The sequence below is a fragment of the Vipera berus genome (genome assembly GCF_964194415.1).
Source record: "Vipera berus genome assembly, chromosome: 2".
NCBI lineage: Eukaryota > Metazoa > Chordata > Lepidosauria > Squamata > Viperidae > Vipera > Vipera berus.
This window is the reverse complement of record NC_138203.1, coordinates 167,577,860-167,596,526: the sequence shown is the minus strand read 5'-3', so window position 1 is coordinate 167,596,526 and position 18,667 is coordinate 167,577,860. Positions and strand designations below refer to the sequence as shown.

Below are 18,667 nucleotides of genomic sequence, written 5' to 3'. Positions count from 1 at the left end.
GGGACTCCAATGCGCGCCCGCTTCCGACGGGAGCCGGTGCTTCCTTCTGACTAGGCCCCGATGATCTCCGCCCCCGTCGCGCTCTGGCGGCGCACGAGCTCTACCCTGCTGCTCCGCCGCCGGCCCGGGCACAAGCGGAGCCCCTGGACGCGCAGGTATCGGGGCCGCGCCGCAGAACCAAGAGCGGCTCTCCCTCGTCGCCCCAAGTCCTCGGCCTCTTGCGGGTTTTCATTGGTCCGGGCAAGCTCACGTGCTTGCGGTGTTTACATGCGGATTTTTTTGGGGGGGGTGGGAGGAACAGATCCGGGAGGGGAAATAGGGATTTCTCTCCGGCCACGGAGGAAAGCCGCGTGTCTTTTGACTCCGCGTTCATTTGACTGGGGCAGGGGTAGGCAACCTCGGCTCTTTTATGACTCGTGGACTTCAACTCCCAGAATTCCTGAGCCAGCACAGTCCAGTCCACGAGTCATAAAAGAGCCGAGGTTGCCGACCCCTGGACTGGGGCAACTTCTCCGTCGGTGCCGGTTCTTCTTAAACTGCGTAACGTTCGCTCGACCTGGAAGAGATTCCATCTCTTCTGTTGCCGTTTAGGAGACTCTGAGAAGGCGTGGCCTAGTTTTGATCCAACCCGGGGGGGTGGGTGAGGGCCTGACGAGGCTTGATCTTGGCCGTTGGCATGGCTGCAGCAATAGCTACTTCCTACTTCTGAAACCTCGTGGATTGAGGTTACCCGTAATGGTATGCGTAAATCCAGTGGCACGTGAAGAGCAAAGGGACCCGCGTGCGCTCTCTAGGAAAAGCCTTACAGGGCACGAACTGCCAACTTTTTTCTCTCTGGCACGCTGATCCGCTAGGAAGCAGACTTTGGTTCTCCGCCTGCCCGTTCGGGTTAGCCTGATACGACTAGCTTTTTCAGGCCAATGTTGATTTTGGAGAACAGTGAAATTGTTTTTCCTCCCATTGTTGATAATTACGTTTTTGTTACATCCTTATTGGTGTTTACTCCCCCAGTCTGAGCAAGCCATCCATTAGGAAGATTGATGAAGCTTTAAAGGGTTGAATCAGTGTAGGGCAGGGGTCTTCAAACTTGGCCCTTTTATGACTTGTGGACTTCAACTCCCAGAATTCCTCAGCCAGCGTATGCTGGCTGAGGAATTCTGGGAGTTGAAGTCCACAAGTCATAAAAGGGCCAAGTTTGAAGACCCCTGGTGTAGGGTCTGAAAAGGAAATCTTTACCCTATATTTCTTAAAATCTATTACAGGAGAAACCTGGGATATAAATGCTCTAAATAAAAATCAGTATTTAACATAACTGATTTTTATTTAGAGCATGTATATCCCAGATTATACTGCTATGAATAATAACTGATAAGTTATGATGACTTAAAGCCCCGTATACATAATACTCATTGTACTCAACTAGTATAATTGTGTGAGCTGGAGAAAAATTGAAGTTGTAGTCAAACACATCTAGAAGGTGTCAAGGTGGGAATACTGACATATAAACTAAAGAGTATATTTGGATAGAATATTGTGTATCCAAGAGCTCCCTAAAATAAGTATTTTCTTTGGCTCTGAGAGATTCATGGCGTCACATGCAATGCATGCATACATGCATACTTAACCAAAGCTCTATCCTTTGCTCAAATTGCAAAGGAGGAAGGGTTAAAAGGGTCTCTTCCCACCCTTGTCTGCTTTTCTCCTAATATCTAGCATTTGTAGCCACTCTTTTTTTCCCCTCAAGTCCTTTTTCCCATAAGGGACATTGCCTGCAGTCCCAGCATTAGGCCAGAGCTTTCCCATAATGGTATGCATAAATTCAGTGGGAGGTGAAGAGCAAAGGGACCTGTGTACATTCTGTAGGAAAAGTCTAAAGGGCACGAACTCCCAGCTTCCTTTTCTCTGGCACACTGATCCACTAGGAAGCAGACTGGAATTAACTTTTGGTAGTAACATTAGGCCACAGCATCAGATACCTTGATTTCTGCAGTGAAAAGAATCTTTGGCTCCTGGGCCTGATGGATCAAGGATGCTAAACAAATTAGCGATAGTAGCAACATCAAGGGAGGAGTTAACCCCTTTGACTTCCAGGGGTGTTTACTCAACAGGAGTGATGCATTCAAGACTCTTGGATGACAACAAAAAGCTCGAGGATTGTAATCTGCCCATCGCTTCTAAAGAAAAATCTGAGTGACATTTTGAGAGATCTGTGGTGAAATTGAAATATATATTTCAAATCTATGGGCTCAAGACCAAAGTTGTATAAAATGCCTTACACAGATGTACTCTAAAAGTGATAAATAGTTTATCTGAACATAGGACAGAAGAGAACTCAGCCAGCCAAAATTCCTAATCAGATGTTTATGCAGCAAAAAAGGCAGATTCTATTATATAGTGTGTGCAAGAGAGAGAGTGTAAAAAAACAGAAAGAGTAAAAATAGTATAGTGCTATGAAACCACTAATATGGAAAATCACAAGCTGATTTACAATATGTAAAAAGATCTCCTACTGAGTATTTTCCAGGGGTCTTGTTTCAATACAGCACTTACTTCACTGAATCCTTACCGCTAGTGATCCATGTTACATTCTGGAATGTGGGTGGAGTCAGGGCTAGTTTGAAAATCCTCAGCTTGAATATGTCAACCCTCCCAGGTAAACCCAGACAAGAAAAGCGACTAGAAGAACTAATTCTACTTTATTGTAAGGCTACATTAACAGAATCTTGCAAGAGTCTGAAGGTACAAACTTACCACTTTTGAGCCACTTGTAACTCTCTGATCAATTAGGGTAGGTCCATCCTATTTTTCTCTCCCTGACTGTTAAGCCACTGGAAGCTCCTGCCTTTCTTGTCTGATCGTTTCCTGGACAGCATCTCTACTTCTCAATCCCCAAGGTCAGTGGTGGCGAACCTATGGTGTGGGCTCCCGCACCATTCCCCGGAGGTGGCAACTGTCCCTCTTCAACCAGCCGCCTGTTAATTCACCGAGATCCCATGTGGCTGAATGTATCCTGGCACGGCTGGTTTCCCTCCCTCCCACCCATCCTGTCCCTCCTGGCCTCCCATGCTCTCCTTTTCCCAGGCACAACCCACTGTATCGCCTCCTCAGCTTTTGGCTGACCATCCATCTCGGAGGCGGCTTCTTTGAACTGCTGGTGACGGGCTGCAGAGCCCCAGAGTGTGCCGGTTGAGGGGCCGGCAGGCTGTGGCTACTGACGGACACTGTTGGCCCCCATGCTCTCGCTGGCCTCTGTGTACGGGGGCCAATGGTGTCAGGCAGCAGCTGCCCCAGCCCTTGCCTTGCCCCATGGCAATGGCATCCCCACCCTGCCTCGTCTCACTTCACATGATGAGTCTCTTGCCTACCACCCCACCTGCCATAGACCTCCTGGATCTCCCCCAACCCTGCCCATCCCCAACAGGTGTCCCTCCCCACAAGCAACATTGAGGTGGCCACACCCACCTTGGCCACACCCACCTAATCTTCCATGACCACCACAGCCACCCCCACCCAGTGGGCCACGCCCACCTGGCACCCAGCGATAAATAAGTGGGTTTTGGGTTGCAGTTTGGGCACTTGGTCTCTAAAAGGTTTGCCACCACTGCCCAAGGTCATCCACACATTTCATTACAGATGTGGATTAGTAATGATGGTAGAAACAGGCAAGGGTCTTTGAAGAGGGTGCAAGAGAGGCTGCTCTATCACGGTTTTGAAGTGTGGTAGTTTTGAATTCTTAGAAAAGAGTAAAGTATTTTTATCTTACCTATGTTTAATGAGAGGCTTTTTTCTAAGCATCCAAGGAATGCTTAGGAATAGCAGATATTTGAATATAAAAGACCTCCCAAAATGGAATGAAGATTGATATTATCATTCAGTTTAATTAAATATCTTCTATTTATTGTGGTGCTGGTTGATCTTAGGCCTCACTTGCAGTTTCATGAGGTGTACATTTATTGATTTATATTTATATCCCATCTTTATTACTCTTTAAAATACGTTATGGTGGCAAACACACATTTTTATTATTATTATTATTGTTGTTTTGTTAACAACAACAACAACAATAAAATTGGAAGGGACTTGGAGGTCATCTAGTCCAACTCCCTGCTCAGGCAGGAAACACTATACCATTTCAGACAAATGGCTGTCCAGTCTCTTCTTAAAAACTTCCAGTGTTGGAGAATTCACTGCTTCTGGAGGCAGGTTGTTCCACTGATTAATTGTTCTGTCAGAAAATTTCTCCCTAGTTCTAGGTTGCTTCTCTCTTTGGTTACGGTAGTTTCCATCCATTGCTTCTTGTCCCGCCTTCAGGTGCTTTGGAGAATAGTTTGACTCCCTCTTCTTTGTGGCAGCCCCTAAGATATTGGAACACTGCTATCATTTCATCCCTCACCCTTCTCTTCATTAAACTACACATACCCAATTCCAGCAACCGTTCCCTATATGTTTTAGCCTCCAGTCCCCTAATCATCTTGGTTGCTCTTCTCTGTACTCTTTCTAGAGTCTCAACATCTTTTTACATTGTAGTGACCAAAACTGGATGCAGTATTCCAAGTGTGGCCTTACCAAGGCATTGTAAAGTGGTATTAACACTTCACGTGATCTTGATTCTATCCCTCTGTTAATGCAGCCTAGCACTGTGTTGGCTTTTTTGGCAGCTGCAGCACACAGCTGGTTCATATTTAAGTGATTGCCCACTAGGATTCCAAGATCCCTCTCACAGTTGCTACTATTGAGCAAGGTGCCACCTGTACTATACCTGTTTTTCCGGGTTAAATGTAGAACCTTACCTTTTTCACTTTGAATATCATTTTGTTAGATAGCGCCCAATGTTCGAGTCTGTCAAGATCCTTCTGTATCTTAACCTATCTTCTGGAGTATAGGCTATTCCTGCCAGCTTGGTGTCGTCTGCAAATTTGATGAGTTCCCCATCTATCCCCTCATCCATACCATTGATGAAGATGTTGAAGAGCACTGGGCCCAGAACAGCACCACACTACACTTCCCTCCATGTAGTTAAACTTGCAAATGATGAAATATTCGTGATGACATGTTGCTCATACTGTATGACAAGGTTTCCCTACTTGCATCAAAGGTTGGGGTGCACATACATGTGGGTGGTATTTCTGTGATCATGTCACTGTATGTGTGTCATCAGTTTAGATTACTATGATTGCCACTGTACAACTTCAAGCAGCTGCTCCTATTATACTGGTATTGTCCACGTTTAAGATGTTCATTTCTTTCTTTTGCATAGCTGCCCATAATATAGAGAGGATTTGTACCTAATATTCCCAAGTGCTTGAAGTTTTATATGCATTTCCCCCAAATATGTGCAGTTTCTACCAAATGTTTGAGCCAAGAATGATGGATTTCGTACATCAGAGGTACTATGCATTACTGTTTTATGTGCCCTAACAGGAATATGGTCTATCCCTTGGCAGGCCACCTAGTTTGTTTAAAATAATGGCAGATTTCTTTTTACTTTGAATCTTTATAGCATTTAGAAAGTTTTAGACCCTTGAGGAATGATCAGCAACCCTAGATAAAAAGTGTGGATTACAAATATTCCAGAGAAGATAATGAGAGCAAGGAGGCTGTTATTACACCAGGCATAGAGCAGAAAACATTATTTATAAAACAAACAACCGGAATAAAAAGAGTAGAAAGTTTAGGATTGATGAGGTTACTGTAGAGCAAGAGAAAGGCTCATTTGGGACAAATGGGCAGATTGATAATTTTGAGAGCCTCTCCTCAGCACATATATAAAATGGCTGCCAATGATAAGCACTCATTTTTCAAATTGTAGGGACTGGCACTCAGCTTTATAGCATGGTAGCTTCTTAAACTGTATAGGTTTAGGAAATGACAAAGTGTGTTAGGGGGGAACTGGAATACAATTTCTGTCCTCCCCAGTGTACCCTGTAGATGGCTTGGGTTTGAAATCCTCACTTTCTTCCAACTCAGATGCTGGCTGAGAGCTGAGATGGTCTGAGGAGGCCTGAGGTAACTGAAGGAAGTAGTTGCGGAGCTGAAGGCCGCTTCTGCTGCCTTCCTCATAAACATGAGCATGAATTTGGGAGATACTATATCCTTTGGGGTTGATCTGGGAAGGGAATCTTATTCCTTTCCTGTAGGCCTTCCTTCTTAGCATATGTAGTAATATATAATAAACTTTACCATGGCCTCAGAAAGAAAGGGAACAACCAAATGAAGGGTAAAAGCCTCTCCCTCCAGTTACAGACTGAAATTAAGAAGACAATCTTGATCATCAGTCTTAATATGGAGGTGATATAATAATAATCGGAACAGCTTACATTCTGTGATGGTATCTAATGCATCAGACAAAAACATCTGGTTATCCCAGGTCCTTGAGAAGGACTGAGTACTGGATAAAAATGCCAAATCCGGTCTAAACATGAGAGGTCCTTGGTGCTCTCTGAGCTTGCTTGTTTTCTTGCACTAGTTTGGGTAATGAAATGTCTGTGAGAAAACAAGCAAGCTCAGAGAGCACTAAGGACCCCTCATGTCAACCCTAAGTTACAAATATTCTCCTTTATTAGTACCAGTCTATTTGTCTGCCTGCAGCCAACAACAACAACTTAGGAATTTTTCTACATTTTGAACGATGTCCTAAAATTTTAGGCTAAAAAAATGACTTCCTTCTGTTATGTTTAATGCGTGTGAAATCATGATTTACTCCCTGGGGCCTATGCAAGGAATTACCTGGGAAGGAAGCCTGTTTGACTGAAAACCACATGCCTACTGAGCCTAAAGTCTAGCAGTAGGCCTCCTAAGTTCTGTTGACTATCCAGTTTTGATTTGGACAAAATGCCAATTTGTTTGTTTGTGAATTCAGACGGGTCTGTTTCCCGGCAATGCAGTTTTGAGTCTGATAAAATGCCAATTGAGGAAGTATATGCTGCACATTGCCCTAGAAACCCAACCTGAAATCCAATCTACACCTAGCTGCTTGGGAAAGAAACTGACCAAATTGCCTTCTGTCTATATTTGGCATTTCTTGTTTCAGGACGATCTTTCTGAGGGCGACCTCAAGCATGGCCACAGGGGGGAAAGGCAGCCAGACCAACAACAGCCTCTATACTAACCGGCTCATCCATGAGAAATCTCCTTATCTCCTTCAACATGCCCACAACCCTGTTGACTGGTAAGGATTCCCCCCCCCCCTTTCTCTTACTAGGCACAGGAGTGATGTGAAATAGATCATTTGGGGATTTCACAGACACTTTTCTTTAAGAATCTACCATTTTCCTTTAATATTTATAGCAGCCTCCAGATTTTCCATTCTCATAAAAACATTTTTCCTCCTGCAACTCAGTGTCTAAACAGCACTCTCTCAACTTTCAGATACAGACCGTAAGCTTAATTCCATCCTTGTTTCTGAATTCCTGTTTGTAGCTTGTTTCTGAGCTCCTCCTTTATCTTATCTGCAAAGGAGATGAATCTAAGGTTTATATAATCATATTTATTTATACCTCTCCCTTGTTATTCTTGCCTCTTTTTATTTCTTTTATTTCCACTCTTTTCTATGATTGAGATTTGGATTTCCTCTTCCTCCTTCTCCTTGCCTATTTTTATTTTATTCTGTTCTGCATATTAAGAGGTTATACGAGACTGCCTAAGCCCTACTGTTAGGTGCTGAGGCTCAGCATTGAAGGTTGGACAGATGGTGATTAGTGACAGTGACTGAGATTTTCCTTAGATAACAAGGGAGAAGCTAACAAAGTGCTTTGATGTGGCTCTGGGTGTGTGCTGTCAGCACCTCCTTAATTCATATTTGTCAGGATTGTGTAGGTACTCTGTGAGCCCAGGAAAAGTTGCAGCTCCTTTATGGAGGGCCAATGTACTTCTTTACTTTTTCATTTCTGAATCTGAAATGTATTTTGGTACAGAACAAAAGAAATCTTAAAACATTTTATTCACACAGTTGTTTTAGTAGCATATTTGTTTTTCTTCCATTTTAATTGTCTTTTATGTTGTTTTGGGTTATAGTTAATCTTAAGTTTTTAAAAATTTGTATGTTGTGCCTATTTTGTATCTATTTACTGAAAAAATGGATTGTGAATTGATTGGCTTGATCTATGTCTTTAGATGAAATCTAAAATGTTTAATCGGACTGAAAAGCTGAGACATGTCTGTATTTGATTTTAGATATCTTTTGTTCTGTAAAACCTAAAGATAGTATATATAACAGGTGTCCTTTGTTAACATTTGAATTATGATATTGTTGAATTTCTTGATAGAAGGGCAAGGAGAGGACTTTTGAACAATTTGGTCAAAATGTTTGGAGTAGCTTTGCTTCTAATATTGTTGTCCAGACATTTTATCTTTTTCCCTTCCTTTTTTATTTAAATTTACTTCTATATTATATTGTATTGCTGATATAATCATACAGTAATTGGTTTCTTTAATACAATGCCTCCTTGCTTTGGGACTACCTTAGTTAGCAACTATTTGCAAATAAGATAGTAATAAATGGTAGTACACAATTCATTTTCTGATCCATGCGCATACAATACTTACAACCAAATTTATGTGCCTGAAAATAACTTATGGCAGAATAAGAGTAACAATGGCATTGCCGCACAAGAGGATTTTATCTAAATGAGATAGCAGCAACCAATGATCTCTCTGAGTCATGTGAATCATATGCTTCACTTAGTGACTGTTTTGCTCAATGACAAAGTAGCTGAAATGGAGTGGATGCAAAACATTTTTTAAAAAGCTAATTTTTAATATGAGATTAAAATCCCTGAACCCATCTTTCAAGAATGCTCATAGAACAATAAGAAGTTTCCCATTGTTTATTAATTAGATACATAGTCCACTTTTCTCCCAACAGCTTAGGATATCTAACATGCAGGTCTCGTATAATTTTATCTTTACAACAGCCAGCTTACGAGGTAGGTTAGTGAAGGGAGTGTCTGGTTTAAAGTCATTCTGTGAATTTTTATGAAGATGGATCTGAGTATGGGTCTCCCCAATCCCTGTCCAACATTTGACTGGCCAGAACACCCTGATTGTTCACTACACAGCAAGCTACTTTTAATTAAAATGGTTTCATGGATACTTAAAATCAACAGCAGCAATGAGCTCAAATTCTAACTATACACTTGACACCTAACCTATGCTAAATTGCTCTGCTCCCCCCCCCTCTTCCGGATGGAGACCAGCCAGGAGAGTTACTTTGGCATAGTTCCAGATTTTACCAAATGTGTTATTTCCTGTGCAAATAGTTCAGGCAGCACTTTTTAGAATGGACATGGTTTCTTCTGCTTGGCAGGAAATGTTGGACTGCAAAGCAACAGTGTTGAATTTTTCTGTGGATGCTGTCTTATATCAGAAAGCTTTCCAAGCAGTTAGAACAGGTCGTAGCCACTTACCTACATTTAACATAGGTATATTACAAAGGAAACACTATAAAAAAATCCAGCTTCTTCCTTTCCTCAATTTTCTTCAGGTATCCATGGGGCCAGGAAGCCTTTGATAAGGCAAAGAGAGAGGACAAGTTAATATTTCTGTCAGGTAAAAATGAATGTGTGATGTGTGTTTGTGAGCTTACAGATAAAAACAATACTATTTTAAATAATAAATTTAATAAAGTAAAAATTGTATTTCTTGATATGCAATTTGCTTTTGTAATGAGAAGGAGCTTATATTACAAAGATCATAAATAGATTTGCTATTGATCATCATCATCATCAATAGATTTGTTATTTCATTAGAAAGTAATCCATTGGTTGTATAAAACAACTGAGAGTTAAAAAGAGTATGGATAAAGATATACATTGGAGGAATGGGGTGGATTTATGTATTGGATTTTTTAAAATAGTTTTGCTTGAGTGTACTTATTTCATTAAATTTGTTATGTCTGCCCACTCCAGTAGACTCTTGGTAATGTATAAAATCCATATATGCAGTCAAAAATATATATAAAAAATATAGAACTTGAAAGCCCTGGCAGAGCCTCCACAAATACATTAACCCTGGGCTTGCGGGCAAAGTCTTTCTGGAACTCCAGGAGTTTGGGCACCACCTATGTCTTTGGGAGGGGTTTGCTGCCTGGAGGGCAGGGACAGTGATAGAGAAGGCATGCTTCCTAGATCCCACAAGATGATAATATTTAATTGAGGGTATTGTAGCATACAAGGAACCATTCAGCAGAACAAAACCTAAAAAGGCTTATCGTTTCCAAGTTGCTGTTATTGCTTTTCCTGCTTCTACAATTTTTACAATCTTTTTTTCAAAACTTCACTATTGAAACTTTTTCTTAAACATCCAAATCCCATTTATTCACCAACCTTTTACTATTATACTAGCATTATTGCTGCTTAGAAGTAATATTTTCTCATTTTTTTGGAAAACCTATGTAGGATTAGAATCACCAACATTGCTTATGGTCAGCAATTCTTGTTTGATCTGCAGTTCTTGTTCTTGTTTTGCTCAGCCCCTTAAATGTGCTAAGGGAGATTATGGGGTGATCTCGTCTTAAACTCCCATCACGCCCCTTCCCTTGGACTAAAAACCAACACTTTGTAAATTATGGTTAATCATTTTTTTCAGAAATAATCTTTCTTTAATTGATACTTTTTTTCAGTTGGCTATTCAACTTGCCACTGGTGTCATGTTATGGAACAAGAATCCTTTCAGAGTGAAGAAGTTGGTCAGATTTTGAATGAGAATTTTGTGTGCATCAAGGTGGATCGTGAGGAGCGTCCGGATGTTGATAAAGTTTACATGACCTTTGTGCAGGTGGGGAGTTGGACGTGGAGAAAACTTGGTTGTTTCCAGAACATATGTGAAGGGTTTCTGATCTATCTCATTCTTTTTCACTGCAGGCAACCAGCAGCGGAGGTGGTTGGCCAATGAGTGTGTGGTTGACTCCTGATCTCAAACCATTTGTAGGTGGAACTTATTTCCCACCCGAGGATGGAATTTATCAGGTTGGCTTTCGGACTGTTCTACTTCGCATCCTAGAGCAGGTAGGAGATTCAGTATGCATAATTGTAATAAGCTGAATGTGTCTTTGGAATAGCATACACTAGTGTCAATTTTGAGCTTTTACTTGAAAGGTTTATAAGAGAAAATGCAGTGAATAAAAATTTTTAGCTTAAGCTCAGGGACAACGTGATTTAAGGAAAGAGAAACTGAGTCATACAAAACTTTCTAATGGAAAATATTCCGTGGATAGAAATCAGTTTTGGTTAAAAACACATGTTTTTAATATTTTAATTTACATAATGTTGCATATCGCTGAAGGTAGGTAATACATTAACAAAAACTGTTAGAAAACATTTTTGTGGATTAAAATTTCATGTAGTGATTTTTCCCCTCTATGGTCATGATACAACAGCTTAGAGCATCTCATTAACTAGGCTCGTACATTAGCTCATTTAACCTATTTTTATTGAAGGAACTATAGGTAGAGTTCATACAATATTCTAACCCATAGGTTATGCCATGTAACTATAATGATTCAGTTTACATAAAAGCAAACATATATATGTAAAACCTCAGCTGGAGTGTATTGTCCCTAATGCATTGCTATCTCATTTTTAAATTGATATGTGTGGAGGAGCATCTATGATGTCAAACCATTTTTTGAAACAACTTTGAACAATATGTTTTTAGATGAGGCACATATAAAGAGTAGCAAACTATGACTTAGATATCTTCTCCCCACTCCTCAGTGGAAACGGAACAAAAATATCCTTTTGGAAAACAGCCAGAAAATCTTGTCTGCACTGTTAGCTAGGACTGACGTTGGCGTTCGAGGGGAGGAAGCACCCCCATCCTTAAAAGAAGTGACAACCCGATGTTTCCAACAACTAGCAGAGACCTATGATGAAGAATATGGTGGATTCTCAGAATCTCCCAAATTCCCAACCCCAGGTTAGTTCAAGATTGTCTAGCTATTTCTGTAGGAAGAGCTACTACTATTACATAAACAATTGACTAATGTTCGTTACTTTACTGTTTTCTTTTATTCCAGTTAATTTGAATTTTCTCTTCTCCTATTGGGGTCTTCAACGGTCAAATGCTGAGGGAGCACGAGCACTTCATATGGCCCTGCATACACTCAAGATGATGGCATATGGTGGCATTCATGATCATATTTCACAGGTAAGATCGTAACTTTTCATTGAGGAATTCAGAAATAATGTTTGTCAGAGCCTGTTTGTCTGCTTGTCCACCCCTTTCCAGTTTACATTTGTGATTTCATAAATTTGCTTTCCACTTTGAGAAGTTAGAAATTAGTTTGTTAGAAGTTAGATAAAAAGTATAATCAACAAATACAAAATTGCCTTTGGAATCTAGTAATTCTTAAAAATTGTGGCACATTTTTGAATTCTAAAAATATTGCCAAAAATGCAGGTGTTTTAAAGCATATTTATTTTTATTTTTATTTTTAATTCCATTTGTATCCCGCCCTTCTCCGAAGACTCAGGGCGGCTTACAAGCTTAGCAGTAGCCTTCATTCTATGTATATGCCTGCTTATTAGGGCTTTCGCCCCCCCCAAGGGGCATTATTACAAAGTCAGCTTATTGCCCCCAACAATCTGGGTCCTCATTTTACATATTGTTTGCATATTCTACTCTCTCTAGAGTCCTACTCATTTTGTCTTATGGAGAATGAAGAATTAATCAGTCCTCTCTTTCCAGGGTAATCATATCATACATAGCTTGCTAAATAGTTGATTTGGTGGTGTTTGTAATTGGAAGGATATCGCATCTCATGTTTGTACTGTTTCTAGCATGTGGAAGAATTGAGCAGATTTTTGGGGTGGAAAGCAGTGGTAGTAGATACATGGAGATTTTGGGTACCTATATAAACTAAGTTTAGTTTAGTTTTAGTTTTATTAAATTTTTATACCGCCCTTCTCCCGAAGGACTCAGGGCGGTATACAGGGCAATAAATATCAGAATATAAATACAAAAGTTAAAAGAAGTTAAAAGAATTAAATAATCATGCCCAATATAATACAATGATTAAAACTATGTTAAAATTAGATCCAACCCCAAACCCATCAAACCAGGCCACATTGTTCAAATAAATAAGTTTTTAAATTGCGCCGGAAGGAGCGAAGGTCGGGGGCCATCCAGAGCTCAACCGGCAAGCGGTTCCATAGGTCTGGCACGCCCACAGAGAACGCCCTCCGCCTGGGGGCCACCAATCGACATTCTCTGATCGGAGGCACCCTGAGGAGGCCCACTCTGTGGGAGCGCACTGGACGGAGGGAGGTTGATGCCGGCAGCAGGTGCTGCCGTAGGTAATCCGAACCCATGCCATGTAGGGCTTTATAGGTCATTACCAGCACCTTGAATCTCACCCGGAGGGCAACTGGCAGCCAATGCAGCTCGCGGAGCAGAGGTGTAACATGGGAGTATCGGGAGACCCCCAACACCACTCGTGCGGCTGCATTCTGCACCAGTTGAAGCCTCCGAGTGGTCCTCAAGGGCAGCCCCATGTAGAGAGCATTGCAGTAGTCCAAACGAGAGGTCACGAGCGCATGAGTGACTGTACACAAGGCATCCCGGTCTAGATAGGGCCGCAACTGGCGCACCAGGCGAACCTGGGCGAAGGCCCCCCTAGTCACAGCTCCTATATGATCTTCTAAGGAGAGCTGTGAATCTAGAAGGACCCCCAAGTTGCGAGCCCGATCTACGGGGGGTAATAGCTCACCCCCCATATTAAGAGATGGAATATTCTGCGTTTCCTGAGATGCCAACACGCACAGCCACTCAGTCTTGTCAGGGTTGAGCTGAAGCCTGTTCCTCCCCATCCAGACCCGGACCGCCTCCAGGCAACGGGACATCACGTCGAGGGCATCACTAAGGGCACACTGTAGGCCAGGCACATGGTCTAACGAGTCTCCCCACATTTTAATTTTTATTTTGATTAATTGAGTTGAAATTTACTCATAGTGATCACAAACCTCTTCCAAGATGATCTCTCCAAAACCTGGTCTTTCAGTTGTGCATCCATCTTCACTACAATTGAATACATCCATTTTTCTGCTGGCCATAATTTTTTCCCTTCCACCATTCATAGCCATTATAGGTTTCTCAAGAGAGAATAATATGTCCCAAAAGTGATAACTTGAGCCTGGTCATTTGTACTGTGAGTGAGAACTCTGCATTGGATTGTTCTGTGATCTGGATTATAAGCCACCCAGAGTTGCTTGATGGTGAGATGAGTGGCATATATATTAAATGAATAAATAAATGAATAAAATTATTTATTTTTTCTCTATCCATGGTGTTCTCAAGAGTTATTTTCAACTCCAAGTAGAGTTGTTTTCAACTCTACTTCTTCAGTGGCTAACTTTGCTCCTACAGAATATTATAGGAAAAAAGTCTGAACAGTTTAGAGTTTTGTAGATATAGACAAATCAAGGCATCCAAATATCTCTTCAAAGGCCTTCATTGCTACCTTCCAAGTGGTAGCCTGTGACATCTTTCTTGTCTGTTAATATCTTTATTGTTAATTGTTGTTGTTAGTTGAGAAGTCATGTCTGACCCATCGCGACCCAATGGACAATGTTCCTCCAGGCCTTCCTGTCCTCTACCATCTTCTGGAATCCATTTAGGCTCACGCCTATAGCTTCAGTGACTCCATCCAGCCACCTCATTCTCTGTCGTCCCCTTCTTCTCTCTTCTCTTGCCTTCAACCTTTCCCAGCATAAGGCTCTTCTCCAGTGAGTCCTTCCTTTTCATTAGGTGGCCAAAGTATTTGAGTTTCAACTTCAGGATCTGGCCTTCTAAAGAGCAGTCAGGGTTGATCTCCTCTAAGACTGACCAGTTTGATCGCCTTGCAGTCCAAGGGACTCGCAGGAGTCTTCTCCAGCACCATAGTTCAAAGGCTTCAATTCTTTGGCGCTCAGCCTTTCTGATGGTCCAACTTTCACAGCCATACATTGCAACTGGGAGGACCATAGCCTTGACTATACACACTTTTGTTGGCAGGGTGATGTCTCTGCTTTTTAGTGTGCTGTCTAGATTTGCCATGGCTTTCCTCCCCAGGAGCAAGCGTCTTTTAATTTCTTGGCTGCAGTCCCCGTCTGCTGTGATCTTGGAGCCCGGGAAAATAAAATCTGTCACTACCTCCATTTCTTCTCCATCTATTTGCCAGGAATTGAGAGGGCTGGATGCCATGATCTTGGTTTTCTTAATGTTTAGTTTCAACCCAACTTTTGCACTCTCCTTCTTCACTCGCAACAAGAGCCTCTTTAGTTCCTCTTCACTTTCTGCCATTAGAGTGGTATCATCTGCATATCACCGCCCTGAGTCCCTCGGGAGAAGGGCAGTATACAAATTAAATTATTATTAAATTATTAAATATCTTAGGTTGTTGACATTTCTCCCGGAAATCTTAATTCCAACTTTTGATTCGTCTAGCCCTGCCTTTCTCATGATGTGCTCTGCATATAAATTAAATTGGCAGGGCGACAGTATACAGCCATGCCGGACTCCTTTCCCAATTTTGAACCAATCAGTGGTTCTGTGTCCAGTTCTCACTGTTGCTTCTTGACCCGCTTATAGGTTTCTCAAGAGACAAATAAGATGGTCTGGTACTCCCATCTCTTTAAGAACTTGCCACAGTTTGTTGTGATCCACACAATCAAATGCTTTAGCATAGTCAATGAAGCAGAAGTAGATGTTATTCTGTAACTCCCTAGCTTTCTCCATGATTTATTTATTTATTTATTTATTTATTTATTTATTTATTTATTTATTTATTTATTTATTTATTTATTTATTTGATTTATATACCGCCCTTCTCCCGAAGGACTCAGGGCGGTGTACAGGGCAATAAATATCAAAAGTACAAGATACAAAAGTTAAAAAACAAATTAAATAATTGTGCCCGATGCAATAAATTAGTTAAAATCAATGTTAAAACCCCAAACCCATCAGACCAGGCCGGCTTGTTCGAATAAATAAGTTTTTAGATCACGTTGGAAGAAGCGAAGGTCGGGAGCCGTCCGGAGCTCAACCGGTAAGCGGTTCCAAAGGTCTGGCGCGCCCACAGAGAACGCCCTCCCCCTGGGGGTCACCAGTCGACATTCTCTGACCGGTGGCACCCTGAGGAGGCCCTCTCTGTGGGAGCGCACTGGACGGAGGGAAGTTGACACCGGCAGCTGGTGCTCCCATAGGTGATCTGGACCCATGCCATGTAGGGCTTTATAGGTCATCACCAGCACCTTGAATCTCACCCGGAGGGCAACTGGAAGCCAATGCAGCTCACGGAGCAGAGGTGTAACATGGGAGTATCGGGAGACCCCCAACACAACTCACGCGGCTGCATTCTGCACCAGCTGAAGCCTCCGAGTGGTCCTCAAGGGCAGCCCCATGTAGAGAGCATTGCAGTAGTCTAAACGAGAGGTCACGAGCGCATGAGTGACTGTACGCAAGGCATCCCGGTCCAGATAAGGCTGCAACTGGCGCACTAGGCGAACCTGGGCGAAGGCCCCCCTAGTCACAGCTCCTATATGATCTTCTAAGGAGAGCTGTGAATCTAGGAGGACACCCAAGTTGCGAGCCCTATCCAGTCTATGTTGGCAATTTGATCTCTAGTTCCTCTGCCTCTTCAAAATCCTGCCTGTACTTCTGGTAGTTCTTGATCCACATACTGCTGGAATCTAGCTTCTAGGATTTTAAGCATAACTTTACTAGCATGTGAAATGAGTGCAATGGTGCGATAGTTTGAACATTTTTTGGCACTGCCTTTCTTTGGAATTGGAATGTAAACTGATCTTTTCCAATCCTGTGGCCACTGTTGAGTTTTCCAAATTTGCTGGCAAATTGAGTGTAGCACTTTTACTGCATCGTCCTTTAAGATTTTGAATAGCTCAGCTGGAATACTCTCTCCTCCAGTAGCCCTGTTGTTGCTCAGCTTTCCTAAGGCCCATTTCACTTCACATTCTAGGATGTCTGGCTCGAGGTCAGTGACCACCTCACTGTGGTTATCAGGGACGTTAAGCTCATTCTTGTATAGTTCTTCTGTGTAATTTTGCCACCTCTTCTTAATCTCTTCTGCCTCTGTTAGGTCCCTGCCATTTTGATCCTTTATCATGCCCATTTTTGCATGAAACGTTCCCTTCATCTCTCCAATTTTCTTGAAAAGATCTCTGGTCCTCCCTATGCTATTGTTTTCTTCTATTTCTTTACACTGTTCATTTAAGAAGGCATTCTTATCTCTTCTAGCTATTCTCTGGAATTCTGCATTCAATTGGACGTATCTTTCTTTTTCTCCCTTGCCTTTTGCTTCCCTCCTGTCCTCAGCTATTTTCAAAGCTTCCTCAGACAGCCATTTTGCTTTCTTGCATTTCTTTTTCTTTTTTTTAAAACAAGTTTTACTGATTTTTAATATTTACATGTACATGTATTTATGAAACAATATGGTGGTTGGGTAATTAAAATAAGAAATTGCCATTTGTAAATAGGTTACATCAACAGAGATGCCCTCTCTAATTCTCATGAACCGGAAGCCCTTGCATTTTTTTTTCTTTGGGATGGTTTTAGTTGCTACCTCTTGTACAATGTTTCGAACATCCGTCCATAGTTCTTCAGGCACTCTGTCTATCAGATCTAATTCCTTAAATCTATTTGTCACCTCTACTGTATATTCAACAGGGATATGATTTAATTCATACCTGAGTGGCCTAGTGCTTTCCCCTACTTTCTTCAGTTTAAGCCTAAACTTTGCAATGAGGAGCTCATGGTCTGAGCCACAGTCAGCTCCTGGTCTTGTTTTTACTGACTGTATAGAGCTTCTCCATCTTTGGCTGCAGAGCACATAGTCAATCTGATTTCTGTGTTGACCGTCTGGTGATGTCCATTTGTAGAGCCGTCTCTTGGGTTATTGGAAAAGAGTGTTTGCTATGACCATTGTATTCTCTTGACAAAATTCTATCAGCCTGTGCCCTGCTTCATTTTGTACTCCAAGGCCAAACTTGCCTGTTACTCCGGTTATCTTTTGGCTTCCTACTTTAGCATTCCAATCCCCCATGATGATAAGGACATCATTTTTGGGTGTTAGTTCTATAAGGTGCTGTAGGGCTTCATGGAACCGGTCAATTTCATCCTCTTCAGCACTGGTGGTTGGGACATAGACTTGGACTACTGTGATATTGAATGGTTTGCCTTGGATTCTAACTGAGATCATTCTGTCATTTTGGGGATTGTATCCCAGTATTGCTTTTCCTACTCTTTTATTGACTATGAAGTCTACTCCATTTCTTCTGAGGGATTCTTGCCCGCAGTAGTATACCTGATGGTCATCTGAATTAAATTCACCCATTCCTGTCCATTTTAGTTTGCTGATTCCTAAGATGTCGATGGTCAGTCTTGTCATCTCTTGTTTGATCATGTCCAACTTGCCTTGATTCATGGATCTTACATTGCAGGTTCCTATGGAGAAAAAATCTTTGCAGCATCGGACTTTCCTTTTACCACCATATACCGTACATCCATAGCTGAGCGTCCTTTCGGCTTTGGCCCAGTCGCTTCATTCTTTCTGGCGCTACTAGTACTAGCCCTCTGCTCTTCCCCAGTAGCATATTGGACACCTTCCGACCTGAGGGGCTCATCTTCCAGCATCATATCGCTTTGCCTTTTTGTATTGTCCATAGGGTTTTCATGG

General features: G+C 41.8%; 1 protein-coding gene across 2 annotated transcripts in view; it reads left to right on the top strand.

Moving 5' to 3' along the window:
• The window catches only part of SPATA20 (spermatogenesis associated 20), a 51,869-nt gene continuing 33,202 nt past the window's right edge, over positions 1 to 18,667 (top strand). Inside the window, exons 1-7 of one of the 2 annotated variants that reach the window (XM_081319940.1) lie at positions 1 to 155; positions 7,031 to 7,168; positions 9,482 to 9,546; positions 10,619 to 10,773; positions 10,860 to 11,003; positions 11,712 to 11,913; positions 12,014 to 12,144. In XM_081319940.1, coding sequence (XP_081176066.1) covers positions 61 to 155; positions 7,031 to 7,168; positions 9,482 to 9,546; positions 10,619 to 10,773; positions 10,860 to 11,003; positions 11,712 to 11,913; positions 12,014 to 12,144 — 930 coding nt within the window. In that variant the 5' untranslated portion in view covers positions 1 to 60. Of the gene's footprint in view, positions 156 to 5,264; positions 5,388 to 7,030; positions 7,169 to 9,481; positions 9,547 to 10,618; positions 10,774 to 10,859; positions 11,004 to 11,711; positions 11,914 to 12,013; positions 12,145 to 18,667 lie in introns of those variants that run through there. The other variant, XM_081319941.1, reaches the window with a different exon arrangement.